Source organism: Oratosquilla oratoria, chromosome 10, assembly GCF_046742065.1.
Source record: "Oratosquilla oratoria isolate Oo_2021 chromosome 10, ASM4674206v1, whole genome shotgun sequence".
Lineage (NCBI taxonomy): Eukaryota > Metazoa > Arthropoda > Malacostraca > Stomatopoda > Squillidae > Oratosquilla > Oratosquilla oratoria.
Genome location: NC_134786.1, coordinates 58839577 through 58852076, shown reverse-complemented (window position 1 = coordinate 58852076; position 12500 = coordinate 58839577). Strand labels below are relative to the sequence as shown.

Below are 12500 nucleotides of genomic sequence, written 5' to 3'. Positions count from 1 at the left end.
AAAACAGTGAGAAAATAGCTACAGAAGCTAAAAATTGGAGAATAACTCAAGAAGGGAATAAGGTTTCATTCACTGACATAGTCAAACAGCAATTGAAAGAACATAATGAAGACTCAGTTATTAAAGTGATGAGACAGAAGGAGAATATAGTAAGAGAATTAGCTGACAAAAAGAAATGTATAATTATATTAGGAATGGAAGAGAAACATAACCCAGATAGAACCGCAAGAATCAAGGAGGAAAATGAAAGGGTAAGCAGTTTATTAAAATTAGTCCAGGAAGATGAACCAGAAATTATAAAGGAAATTGAGGAAAAATTCAGACTCGGAAAATATAGTACAGATAAGACCAGACCAATTAAGATTAAATTCAGGTCACAAACAACGGCAGAGAAAATTCTATCCAAGACAGGGAAACTAGCAACAAATGATCAATATAAAAAGGTATGGATAAAAAGAGAAATGAATAAGGAGGAAAGAGAGGCAGAAAAGCAGAAAAGAATTGAAGCTAAGGCAAAAAACGAGGAAAGAACGGAGTCAGAGAAAGAGAGATTCTATTGGAGAGTAGTGAACATGAAAATAAAGCAGTTCGACATACTAAAGAAAAACATAAGGGAAACAGAGAACACAATGGAAGTGGCAGAAAACTAAGAGTGTCTTACACAAATATAGATGGATTGATAACAGGATTGAATGAACTGAATGATTATTTGAAAGAAAAAGAACCGGACATAATGGGAATTGTAGAAACAAAATTAAAAGGCCCACTACCACCCAACAGTGTAGGACATGATACATACAATTATTGGATTAGAAACAGAGAGAAAAAACAAGGGGGTGGAGTTATGTTCCTGACAAAGAAGGATATAAACGTGAAAGGTGTCATATATGGAAAGAATACAGTAGAGATGATTATGATAGAAGTGGAAGACCGAGATAAGAAGAGCAGAAAATTTGTGATCAACTATGTGCCTCCGAAAACAGCCTCATGGGAGGAGAATGAACATAAAAGTATGTTAGAGGACACAAAGATAGCATTAACTAAAATAATGGAAGACGGAGGAAGAATAGTTATGATGGGCGACTTTAATTGCAAAGAAATCTGCTGGGAAGAAATGACAGTAAAGAGTGGTGATGACTCATGGGGAAATGCTCTACTTGAGATGATTACTGACCATTCAATGACACAATGGATACAAGAGAACACTAGGTATAGAAATGAAGAAGAACCATCGAGGCTAGACTTAATAATTACATCTGAACCTAGAATAGTGGACAAGATTGAATATAAAACACCAATAGGTAAAAGTGACCACATATTGATTGAACTGGAACTTAATGAAGAAAAATATATGAAAAGAAATGAACAATATAGAAAAGGAAGAATGATGTATGAAAAAACAAACTTTGATAAAATAAGAGAATTCTTCCAACAAGAAAACTGGGAAGAAATATACAAAGAAGAAACATCAGTGGAAGAGAAATGGAATATTTTGACAAAAATTTACAAAGAAGGAGTGGAAAAGTATGTCCCAAGACAAAAACAAGAAAAAGAATATGTAAAATGCTGGTACAACAAAAGTTGTAGGGAGTTAAAAGACAAAAGAGACAAAGCCTGGACCGGATGGAAAAAAGACAGAAGACCTGAAAAATGGAAAATATATACTGGTTATAGAAATGAATATGTACAAAAGTGCAGAGAGGAAAAAAGAAAATATGAAAAAGATGTTATAGAAAAGTGTAAAGATCAACCAAAACTATTCTACAGATTTGTAAACAATAAACTGAAAAACAAACAAGACTTGGAGAAATTAAGACAAGGGGGAGTTGAATACACTGAGGAAATGGAAATGGCAGAAATTATGAACAAACATTTTAAATCAGTGTTTACAAGGGAAAATATACAACCTGAAGAGATTGAGTGGAAGGAAAAAGTCCCCCCTATGGAAGAAATAGAAGTAACGAAGAATGAAATATTGACACACTTGGGTAATTTTGATGTCAGAAAATCGCATGGGCCAGATGAAATAGCAAACTGGATTCTGAAAGAATGTAGGAATGAACTGGCAGACAAAATACATAGCATAATAAGCAGTTCCTTAAAAGAAGGAAAAGTTCCAGAAGATTGGAAAAAAGCAAATATAGTACCTATATATAAAGGAGGAAATAAAGAAGAACCTACCAACTATAGACCAGTCTCTCTAACAAGTACAATAGCAAAAATATGTGAAAGAATTATCAAAAGTAGATGGGTAAAATACTTGGAAAAAAACAACGTACTAAATCCAAGGCAATTTGGATTCAGACAAGGACGATCATGCGTCACCAATTTAATATGTTTCTATTCAAGGCTAATAGATATAATACAAGAAAGAGATGGATGGGCTGATTGTGCATTTCTAGACCTAAAAAAAGCTTTTGACAAAGTACCACATAAGAAGTTGCTTAAGAAATTAGAATATGAAGGAGGAATACAAGGTAAATTGCTAAATTGGATGGAAGACTTTTTGCAAGAAAGAAAAATGCGAGTAGTGATAAGAGATCAGCACTCAAAATGGAATGAAGTAATAAGCGGTGTCCCGCAGGGAACAGTTCTGGCCCCAATAATGTTTGCTATATATATTAATGATATGGATGAAGGAATTGAAAGCTATATGAGCTTCTTTGCAGATGATGCAAAATTACTGAAAAGAGTGAAAACTGAAGAAGATTGTGAATCACTACAGAGAGATCTAAATAAAGTACAAGAATGGAGTAGGAAGTGGGAGATGGAGTTCAATACAAAAAAGTGTAGTATAATGGAATTTGGAAAAAGCAAAAACAGAATAACAGGATCATATAATTTGGGAGAAGAAGGAATAAAAAGAGTAGAAAATGAGAGGGACCTGGGAGTAATTGTTATGAATAATATGTCACCTGAGAAACATATAAATAAGATTTTTGGAGAAACTTATAATTTAATAAGAACAATCAAAGTGGCATTTACATACCTGGATGAAGAAATGGTGAGGAAAATCCTAGTCACCCTGATAAGACCAAGATTGGAATATGCAGCAACGATATGGTCACCAAGTACAAAAAAAATGTATAAAAAAACTTGAAAGAATACAAAGAGCAATTACTAAACTGGCACCAACACTCTCAAAACTATCATATGAAGAGAGACTACAAAAACTTAAACTACAGACACTAGAGCAAAGAAGAGAGAGAGGAGATTTGATAGCTATTTACAGAATCATGAAAGGCATAGAAATTACTGATAGAGAGAATCTGATAAAATGGGATGACAGAAATACAAGAGGACACGGAAAGAAAATAAAAAAAGACAACTATAGAAGAGATTTGAAAAAGAACAGCTTTCCTCACAGAGCAATAGACAGTTGGAACAAGTTAGATGAGAAAGTGGTGTGTGCAAAAACAATACATGAATTTAAAAATAGTTTAGATAAAATGAGATATGAAGACGGGACCTCACGAGCATAGCTCCCCTTCCCGTAAAATACAACTAGGTAAATACAACTAGGTAAATACACACACACAACGGAGAGCCTTATAAAAGTTAGATTAGATTACCATTCGTTCCGAAAACCTTGCTGGCCCTCCCAGGAAGCCTCCACTGCGTGATGCACCGTCCAGTAATAGCCGTGCTACCAGCACTGCCCGCGCTACAAAGTTGTCAGCCACACGCATCAGGAACGCTTTCTTGACGTAAACACTGCCTATATAAATGAGCTAACTTAATATGAACTTCTTTTCCTGCGTCTTTCAACAGATCTATCGATATACCATCTTCCCTAGGTGCTTTTCCTCGTTTCTTATTTTTTTTAGATCAAATTCTACTTCTTTTGCAATCTCTGGTAATCTACTAACGTCTATAAATGAATTTACTGACTCAACTACGGTCTTCGACGAGTAAAGCTCTTGGTAAAATTATTATACTCTTTTTTACCATTCTGTCTTTGCATTTAATAATTTCTCCATTTCTATCTTTCAAACATATCATTTGCTCTCTTCGTCAAACATTTGTGCGCTCGATCCCTTTAATACTTTTACCTTTCCGAATAGTTTATTCTATTTCACTCTTGTTTCTCTTTCTCTTTGATTTCTGCCTTTTGTTGATAAGCTTGTTTAGTTCTACTTTTTCTATTTCGTCTCTTCTGCTTTTAATCTGCATGGTCCTTCTTTTTTTAATTAGATAATTTATAGCTTTGGAGTATTTGTTTTCTCTAATACTTTTTGTACTTCCTATTTTCTCTGCCGATTCTCTAATGATATTCACTAAATTCAAATTCATATCATCGATGGTGTCTTCGTTAGTTCTTAGAGCTTCGAATCTATTTTCAATTTCTAACTGAAATATCTTCTTATCATCCTTAATCTTTGCAAGGCCAATTTTCTTTTTTTAAAACTAGATTATTTCTCTCTGGTCTGCAACCTACCATTCTATGGTCACTACCTATGTTGACTTTATGAGCATAACATTGTTAACGCTCTTACTCTCATCTTCTAATATGAAATCTACTTCGTTTTTTGTTGTTCCATTTGGACTTCTCCACGTCCATTTACGACCTACACGCTTTTGGAAGAAAGTGTTCATTATCCTCATGTTGTAGTTCTTCGCAAAATTGACTAATATCTCGCTTCTGTCATTCATTTCACTTACTCCAAACTTCCCAATGCACGACTTATCTCTCATCTTCCCCACTTTAACATTAAAGTCGCCTATTACCAACGCGCACTTTTGTCTTGATACATTGCCTGACTTAGATAATCATAGAAGGACTCAATTTCATCGTCTGAACTATGTGAAGTTAGTGCATAAACCTGAACTATTTTTGGTGTTCCTTTTACATAGCCTAATCACAATCCAAGCTACCCTGTTTGCTACGAAGAGGTCTTGGCAGTAATATCATCTCCCTGCCTACTGGTTTCTGGTGAGATATTTCTCTGGTGTCACCTTATTCATCATATTCGGTGAAGTCCTATATCTATAGGGTGCCCAGTGGTCCACGCCGTCATTATAACGGTACCCCATATATCTACGAGGAATTTCCCTGTTCGCCATCAGGGACGTGCCAGTCAACAGTGGGTCCTGCGAATGTGTGTGTGAGCTGCTCTTTGTCTGATCTTTCTTACAAAACCTTTTCAATATGGGTAAACTTGCAGAGATTTCCTCTGTATCTTCTCTATCGACATATCTTTTGTAATCTTTAAGATTCTCTACCCTATCCACCACGTCAAGGTGTCAACTCTCGGATATATATATATATATATATGTATATATATGCATATGTATATATATATATATATACATATATATATACATATATATATACATACATATATATATATATATATGTGTGTGTGTGTGTGTGTGTGTGTGTGTGTGTGTGTGTGTGTGTGTGTGTGTGTGTGTGTGTGTGTGTGTGTGTGTGTGTGTGTGTGTGTGTGTGTGTGTGTGTAAATGTGAAGCACGAATGTAGGGCGAATGCAGAAGATAAAATTGGGAAACTTAAGGAAGAAGACAAAAACTGATAGTGTGGGAGAGACCCACTTGCAGCTTATATAATCCTTACCAGAAAAGATGCTCATCCACCATGATGCGGAAGGCAGTGGCCACCGCCTTGCGCTCTTGGCTGAGAGAAGTGTCCAGGTCCCTCTGGAAGCGTCCATTCAACCTCTCGATGATGAGCTGTGAGTCGGCGATATCCTCGCCGTTGATTGTGATCCAGGGTAACTTGCCCTTGGGTCCCATAGGTTCCTCGTGGTCGAGCTGGTGGGAGTCATATGTATACAGGGATTAAAGATTCACACACACGCACACACACACACACACACACACACACACACACACACACACACACACACACACACACACACACACACACACACACACACACACACACACACACACACACACGACTCGGTGGCGCGGTCCCAGATTATCAGTATGGCAGTACCGACAGTACTTGGTTCGAATCCTGCCCAGGACTGAAATTATTTCAGTATCGCTGCGCTTCGAGTCGTTACTCCAACACTCGTGGGTGGGGAGTTGGGTGTGTGTGTGCGTGTAAGGTCATAGCATTACCCATAGATTGGTCATACGAACTCTGAGCTCTCTTGCGGGAGGGAAATAGCTGTCGATCACGAGTCCAACACGTGATCCAAAGACCAAAATGAATCACACACACACACACACACACACACACACACACACACACACACACACACACACACACGTAGACACACGCATACGCACACACACACACACACACACACACACACACACACACACACACACACACACACACACACACACACACACACACACACACACACACACGACTCGGTGGCGCGGTTGGTAGAGTCCCAGATTGTCAGTATGGCGGTACCGACGGTACCTGGTTCGAATCCTGCCCAGGGCTGAAATTATTTCAGTATCGCTGCGCTTCGAGTCGTTACTCCAACACTCGTGGGTGGGGAGTTGGGTGTGTGTGTGCGTGTAAGATCATAGTATTACCCATAGATCGGTCATACGAGCTCTGAGCTCTCTTCCGGGAGGGAAAAAGCTGTCGATCACGAGTCCAACACGTGATCCAAAGACCAAAGTGAAACACACACACACACACACACACACACACACACACACACACACACACACACACACACACACACACACACACACACAAGTAAACACACGAATAAATTAAATAAACACCAATTAAAACTAATAGGCACTCCAGCAAGGTACGTGCTCAACCCTTCGGAGAGTTGAGCGTTGGTCCTAAAAAAAAAAAAAGTAGTTTACCAAATAGTAATCAAAATTGCTTCAAACGTCATTTGCGGAAATTATATAATAGATTTCGAGTATGTGAGGTTTCCTTCGGTAAAATGTGTGAATCGGCTTGTTTTTCTCTCTCCCTCTCTCTTTACACCCCTTCGCTCCTCCACGCTCTCTCCTCTCCTCTCTCTCTCTTTCTCTCTCTTTTCTCGTTTAGGCCCCTCAATCAACTCTTATCGGTTGTACACAATAACCTGTTCCATAATACACCTTTGGAAAAGAGCGAAGATGGTTTAACTTACCACGTACTTGATGCTGGCCATCCTCAGATAGGTCTCGAGTTTGAGGGCAAACGGGGACACACCTGGACAGACTGTGGACCTCGGGACGGTGTGGAGGACCACCACGTCCTGGCCCGCAGTGTCCCACTGTTGTCTGTGTGGTAAAAGAATGGCTGTTTGCAATGGGAGGATATGACAACGGGGAGCCTTTCGATCTAGAACGAGACAGAAAATCCCGGCGAAAGAGATCATCTGGGCTGGGTATTCCACAGTTACAAAATATTGTTCCTAAGAAATACAAACATCAATGAGGAAGGGGATACTTGTGTCCTACAGCACGTGGCTAAAAATCGAACTATACACCAAATAACAGAAAACCACATATGCCTAATGTGGATAAAAATGAAACTATGCGCTACATAACAGAAGACATTACAGATCCCTAATGTCAGTTTCTTCAAGTATTTTGTGTCCACATTGTAAAACTCACCTCAAGTGTCTCTTCCTGAGAATCTTTGTTATCTTGATGAAGGAGACAACGATGATGACAGTGGCGATCGCCGGCTTGTGCTCTCTCCACAGCCAGTTTATCCCTTGGCCGATAGAGGCCGCAGGATGCCAGCCGTGTTCAGGCACCGTAGACATCTGAAAATAACACGCTGGTAAACAGTGCTTTCTATTCACTTTTATTCTATTTTTTTTTCTCAACCACCGCGCACCTTTGTCTCCATTTAGCAGTTAGCTTTTGACTCTACTCCCCGTTACTCATCCCACAAAAGCTATGCTACTATTGCTACTCACATTCCCCATTGCCACGCAGTGGGAAGTCAGAAACCCCTGGTAGAGCAAGAGCCCATAAGTTGCGACAAGCCGCGCTGTAGCCCATTGGATACCGCGTCAAATTATATTAAAATCCATTCAATAAAGAAGTTCCACTCATACATCAACTTATAAATTCTCTAAAAGTATGGTAACTTGCCAACCGTCAAACCAATTTTTTTCTTCTTCTTCTAAATCTAACGCTTTCATTGCAAACGAAATGGCTCTGCCGCCATGGGTACGCGCGCATATACTTTCCAGAGAAGGCAAAGTTTGCGCACAAGCAAATTTCTGCTCGCACTCACAGCAAAAAACTAGAGGGAACATTAGCTGGGGGTTCGTCTGAATTTGTAAATAATGAGTTTGACATCTGTGTCTGAATCGCTGGTTTGAATATCTATCTATATTTCATCTGCTTACAAACAAGACGTGAAAGTCGTAAGAAATATCATCCACCGTAACATGCAGCCCATCAATCCTAATGCACACATTAAGCTCACAACCTAGCTATGAAGAAGAGTTGTCTTCCACCAGTAAATATACTTCAGGATGTGAACCTAGGATACCAATATACTTGCAATATTGGTGACTGCAGTCGCCTATCCACCAGGTTTCACTGCCACTACACTATCCAAAAGAATCACAATACACTTGCAGGACGTAACAATACGCCGTCATAACAACAGGAAGAAGCACTGAGAAGAAAGTAGATGGAAGAGCAGACAGTCATTCTGCATAGAGAAGCTGACACTAGGAGGATAAGAATGACGGAAACAGTATACATTCATAACCAAAAACTTATTGTGAACATTCAACAAATGCCCGAGTCTACTCTCCCCTCGACAAGAAGACCCCTAGCAGCAACACATGGAGCTCCACCACGTGAAAAAAAACAACAACAAAAAAAAAAAAACTGGGCAAACGCGACAAACAGCATCCCCCGGAGCTCCACTTCGTGAACATACTATGCAAAGATTGTCTGCAGTTCCCACACCCAAATGTTACCTTTCCCAATAGGCCACCTCACGTCACCCCATGAATACACTATGGAAATGTTACCTCGCCAAGGGTTATCTCCTCAAGTTTTACCTTTCCCACTGTCAACATGAACCACATGAATAGCCATGTCAGGCAAACACATAATTGTATCCGTACTATCACTGCAGGATACAACTGAACATGGCCGATTGATAACCGAAAGTCGTTTCGAGGAAACAATCACATATTATAGAAATCTAATTCGTACCCTGGCTAACGAAGACAGAGACATTGTGAGAGAAAATGAAAAAACAAACCGAACAACTCTGAAACTACTGTCGACTTTAACAACATGTATCCAGAATGGACTTTACCCCCAAATATGTATGTGTATATATATATATTTATATATATATATATATAAGATATATATATATAAAAAAATATATATATATATATGATATACATACACACACATATATATAGATATATATAAATATACACACACACACACACACACACACACACACATATATATATATATTATATATATATATGTGTGTGTGTGTGTGTGTGTGTGTGTGTGTGTATATATTACATATATATATATATATATATATATATATATATATATATATATATATATATACATGTACATATGTGCATGTATCATTGCGACCGGAACCATGATATGTGATTTAAAAAAAAGTTTGTGCAACGTCAACGTATATTCAAATTTGCTAGTCACATTCCTCAGCAATGGTGCACCTATATAGTACTTGGCGGGAGTTATACATTTCAGCCATCACATTATTAATTGTCTATCAACAGTCTTACACGAAGAACATGTTATCCTGCTTCAGAGACGAACAAAAATTATATATAAATTCATATTCTACTCAACTGAAAACGCCCAGTGGAGCTTTAGATACAGGACAATATTAGTAAAAATGTGTCAACATACCTTAACCTGTTGTACTTGAAGCTGAATGCGGTGGCCAGATTGCCCGTTCGGCAAACTCACTCGGAGTCCTGGTGCACATGGGGCCCCAGAACGAGCACAATAACTACCATGGTCATTTCAATGAATTACACATTGGGAGGTAACTCAAATATCCAGGATAAGTATGATATAGCAGTAAGAACTTATGTATAATTAACGTTTTAACTAAGGTTTGACACGTAAATATGGGAATTGCTGTTCAATTAATTAGTTATTACTTATAAAATTATAGTTTTAGTTATGACCCAGGAGTTATCACAGGCTCGATAGATAACGACAACTCCGTTCTAATAAGATTAAGAATGTTTGACTTATCTATAAAATGCATTTCAACGTGTTATTCCACTGCCATCAATGACAAATCGTGCTGTCACTGTTGCCAACTCAAACCCTCGAAGGGCCGACTGTCATGACAAAAATGGATTTCATTCTCAGGGCGTCCCTTCCCCGACTTTGGATAATGTAGATCACTTCCCTTCATACAGAGGGTTGCAACACTGCAGAATGATCCCAAAAAGGCGGCATGTCTGGAGTTGGTGTATCCGAATGCACAACAACCCGACACATTCAGTGAACAAACACAAAAGGTTCGAAAAATAAAAAACAAGGACAATCAGTAAGAGCGAGCGAAAATGATTTGGCCACAAAATGGCTCCCTGGGTCACGTGACTGATAATTATCGTATCATGTCGCAACATGCAGAACGTTCAGAATACCGCAGTCAAGTTCATCACGTGTTCGCGATGGAGCGACTTCAGAATCGCTGAATCCCTACTCCGAGTTGCCAACATCCGTCCACTCAACCAACACAAGCACAAACTTCACATGAGACATCTAAAAAGACTGCATGCCAAACATAAACACCTAATACGACACATCACACCTAGACCACACCGTACAGACTATTTGTCAGCTGCGCCTCTCGGGCGGTGTACACGAAAAATCGTGTATCGCCGCGCATATTAATAACGTATCTTTTTACCAGCTTTGACTGATCGTGACCAGACGTGCCGTAATGTCCTGGGTTCTGTCTAAGTACCACGGTAAGCGTGAGGAAAGGTAGCAGATTCTCAGTAGACGTGCCTTGGCTGGCCGGGTTCAGTCCTCGCTGGTTACAACAACAATAATAACAACAACAACACCAACACCAATAATAATAATAATAATAATAATAATAAGGTAAAAGTATATATATTCGGCTGAGAAGTAAATATATATATATATTAAAAATGCATATAATATTTTTACTAGGAATGTAAGGGGAGATGATATCATGTAGCCGTTTGGCAATCATTTCCCAAATCCCCACCCCTTCTTACCATGTTGCCAAACGGCTACATGATATCATCTCCCCTTACATTCCTAGAACTTACTCCCTCCGCTCTACTGAGGGCTTTGTAGACATCCTATGGGTTAAAAAACCGGTCGGAATCCTGGCATCATTAGATGCTAAAAATCTTTTTACTGAAATTCCTGTATTAAGAACAATCAATATAATTCTTGATTTGGTGTATCATAATAATGACACCTTCCCCCCCATATCCCTGAGTCTACTTTAAAAGAATTACTCGTAACTTGCACCACAGAAGTTCCTTTCAGGTGCCCAGAAGGTAACCTGTACGTGCAGCAAGATGGGGTAGCGATGGGATCGCCGTTAGGTGTCCTCTTCGCTGAAGCCTTTATGTCTGCTGTAGAAAGATCAGTCTTCCAGGACGGAGAGTTAAAACCATTTATCTACTGTAGATATGTAGATGACATCTTTGTCAGCACCCCTTCTGTTGATTTGTTAGAAAATATACGGTGCCGACTTCAGGAAATTTCAGGCTTAACTTTTACCACCGAAATAAATAACAAAGGTCTATTTCTCTTCCTGGACGTGCTGGTTGATTCTACTTCAGACAACTTCACTACTAGTGTATATCAAAAACCCACCAACATGGATAAATGTATGAATGGTAAGAGCGAGTGCACAGACAACTACAAGAAAGGTGTCATTAGAGCATATGTAAAAAGAGCCATATCAGTGCGTTCCTCGTGGCAAGCTTTACATGCTGAACTTCAACACCTTAGACAAATGCTCACAAACAATGGGTATTCTAACACCGACTTTGATTCTATTACCAACAAACTGCTAGAATCCCATCTTACAATCAAAGAACCACAGAATCATAATTTCATTAACATTTACTACAGAAACACTTTCACTAGTAATTACAAAAAAGATGAAAAAGTCATTAGGGATATCATTCATAAGAATTGCCTTCCTACTAATGAGAACAACAAAATCAGAGTTCTCATCTACTACAAAAATCCAAAAACTTCTTCTCTGATCATGACAAACATTTTGTCTAGGTGATCAGATTTCACATCTAGAACTAATGCAGTGTATCAATATAGCTGTTCTACAGGAGATTGTAAGCTCCTTTCTCACAATTACATTTGTTTTACTAGATGTAAAGTCAGCCGTCGCCTATCTTTTCATCTACAAGAGGGAGCAATCAAAGAACATCATAGGAATTTCCATAACACTGCACTCAGAAGGGATGATTTGATCAATAACACCAAAATTATTGGATCGAGTAATGACCCTAGGAGACTACAATTACTCAAAGCCTTTCACATTAAAGACAAAGCTCCAA

General features: G+C 38.7%; 1 protein-coding gene across 1 annotated transcript in view; it reads right to left on the bottom strand.

Moving 5' to 3' along the window:
• Window positions 1-9976, bottom strand: part of LOC143029249 (failed axon connections homolog) — a 22624-nt gene extending 12648 nt beyond the window's left edge. Inside the window, exons 1-4 of the mRNA XM_076191938.1 lie at window positions 9823-9976; window positions 7552-7706; window positions 7083-7215; window positions 5576-5772 (exon numbers count right to left, since the gene is read on the bottom strand). Coding sequence (XP_076048053.1) covers window positions 5576-5772; window positions 7083-7215; window positions 7552-7706 — 485 coding nt within the window. The 5' untranslated portion in view covers window positions 9823-9976. The remainder of the gene's footprint in view (window positions 1-5575; window positions 5773-7082; window positions 7216-7551; window positions 7707-9822) is intronic.
• Window positions 9977-12500: the final 2524 nt, after the last annotated feature.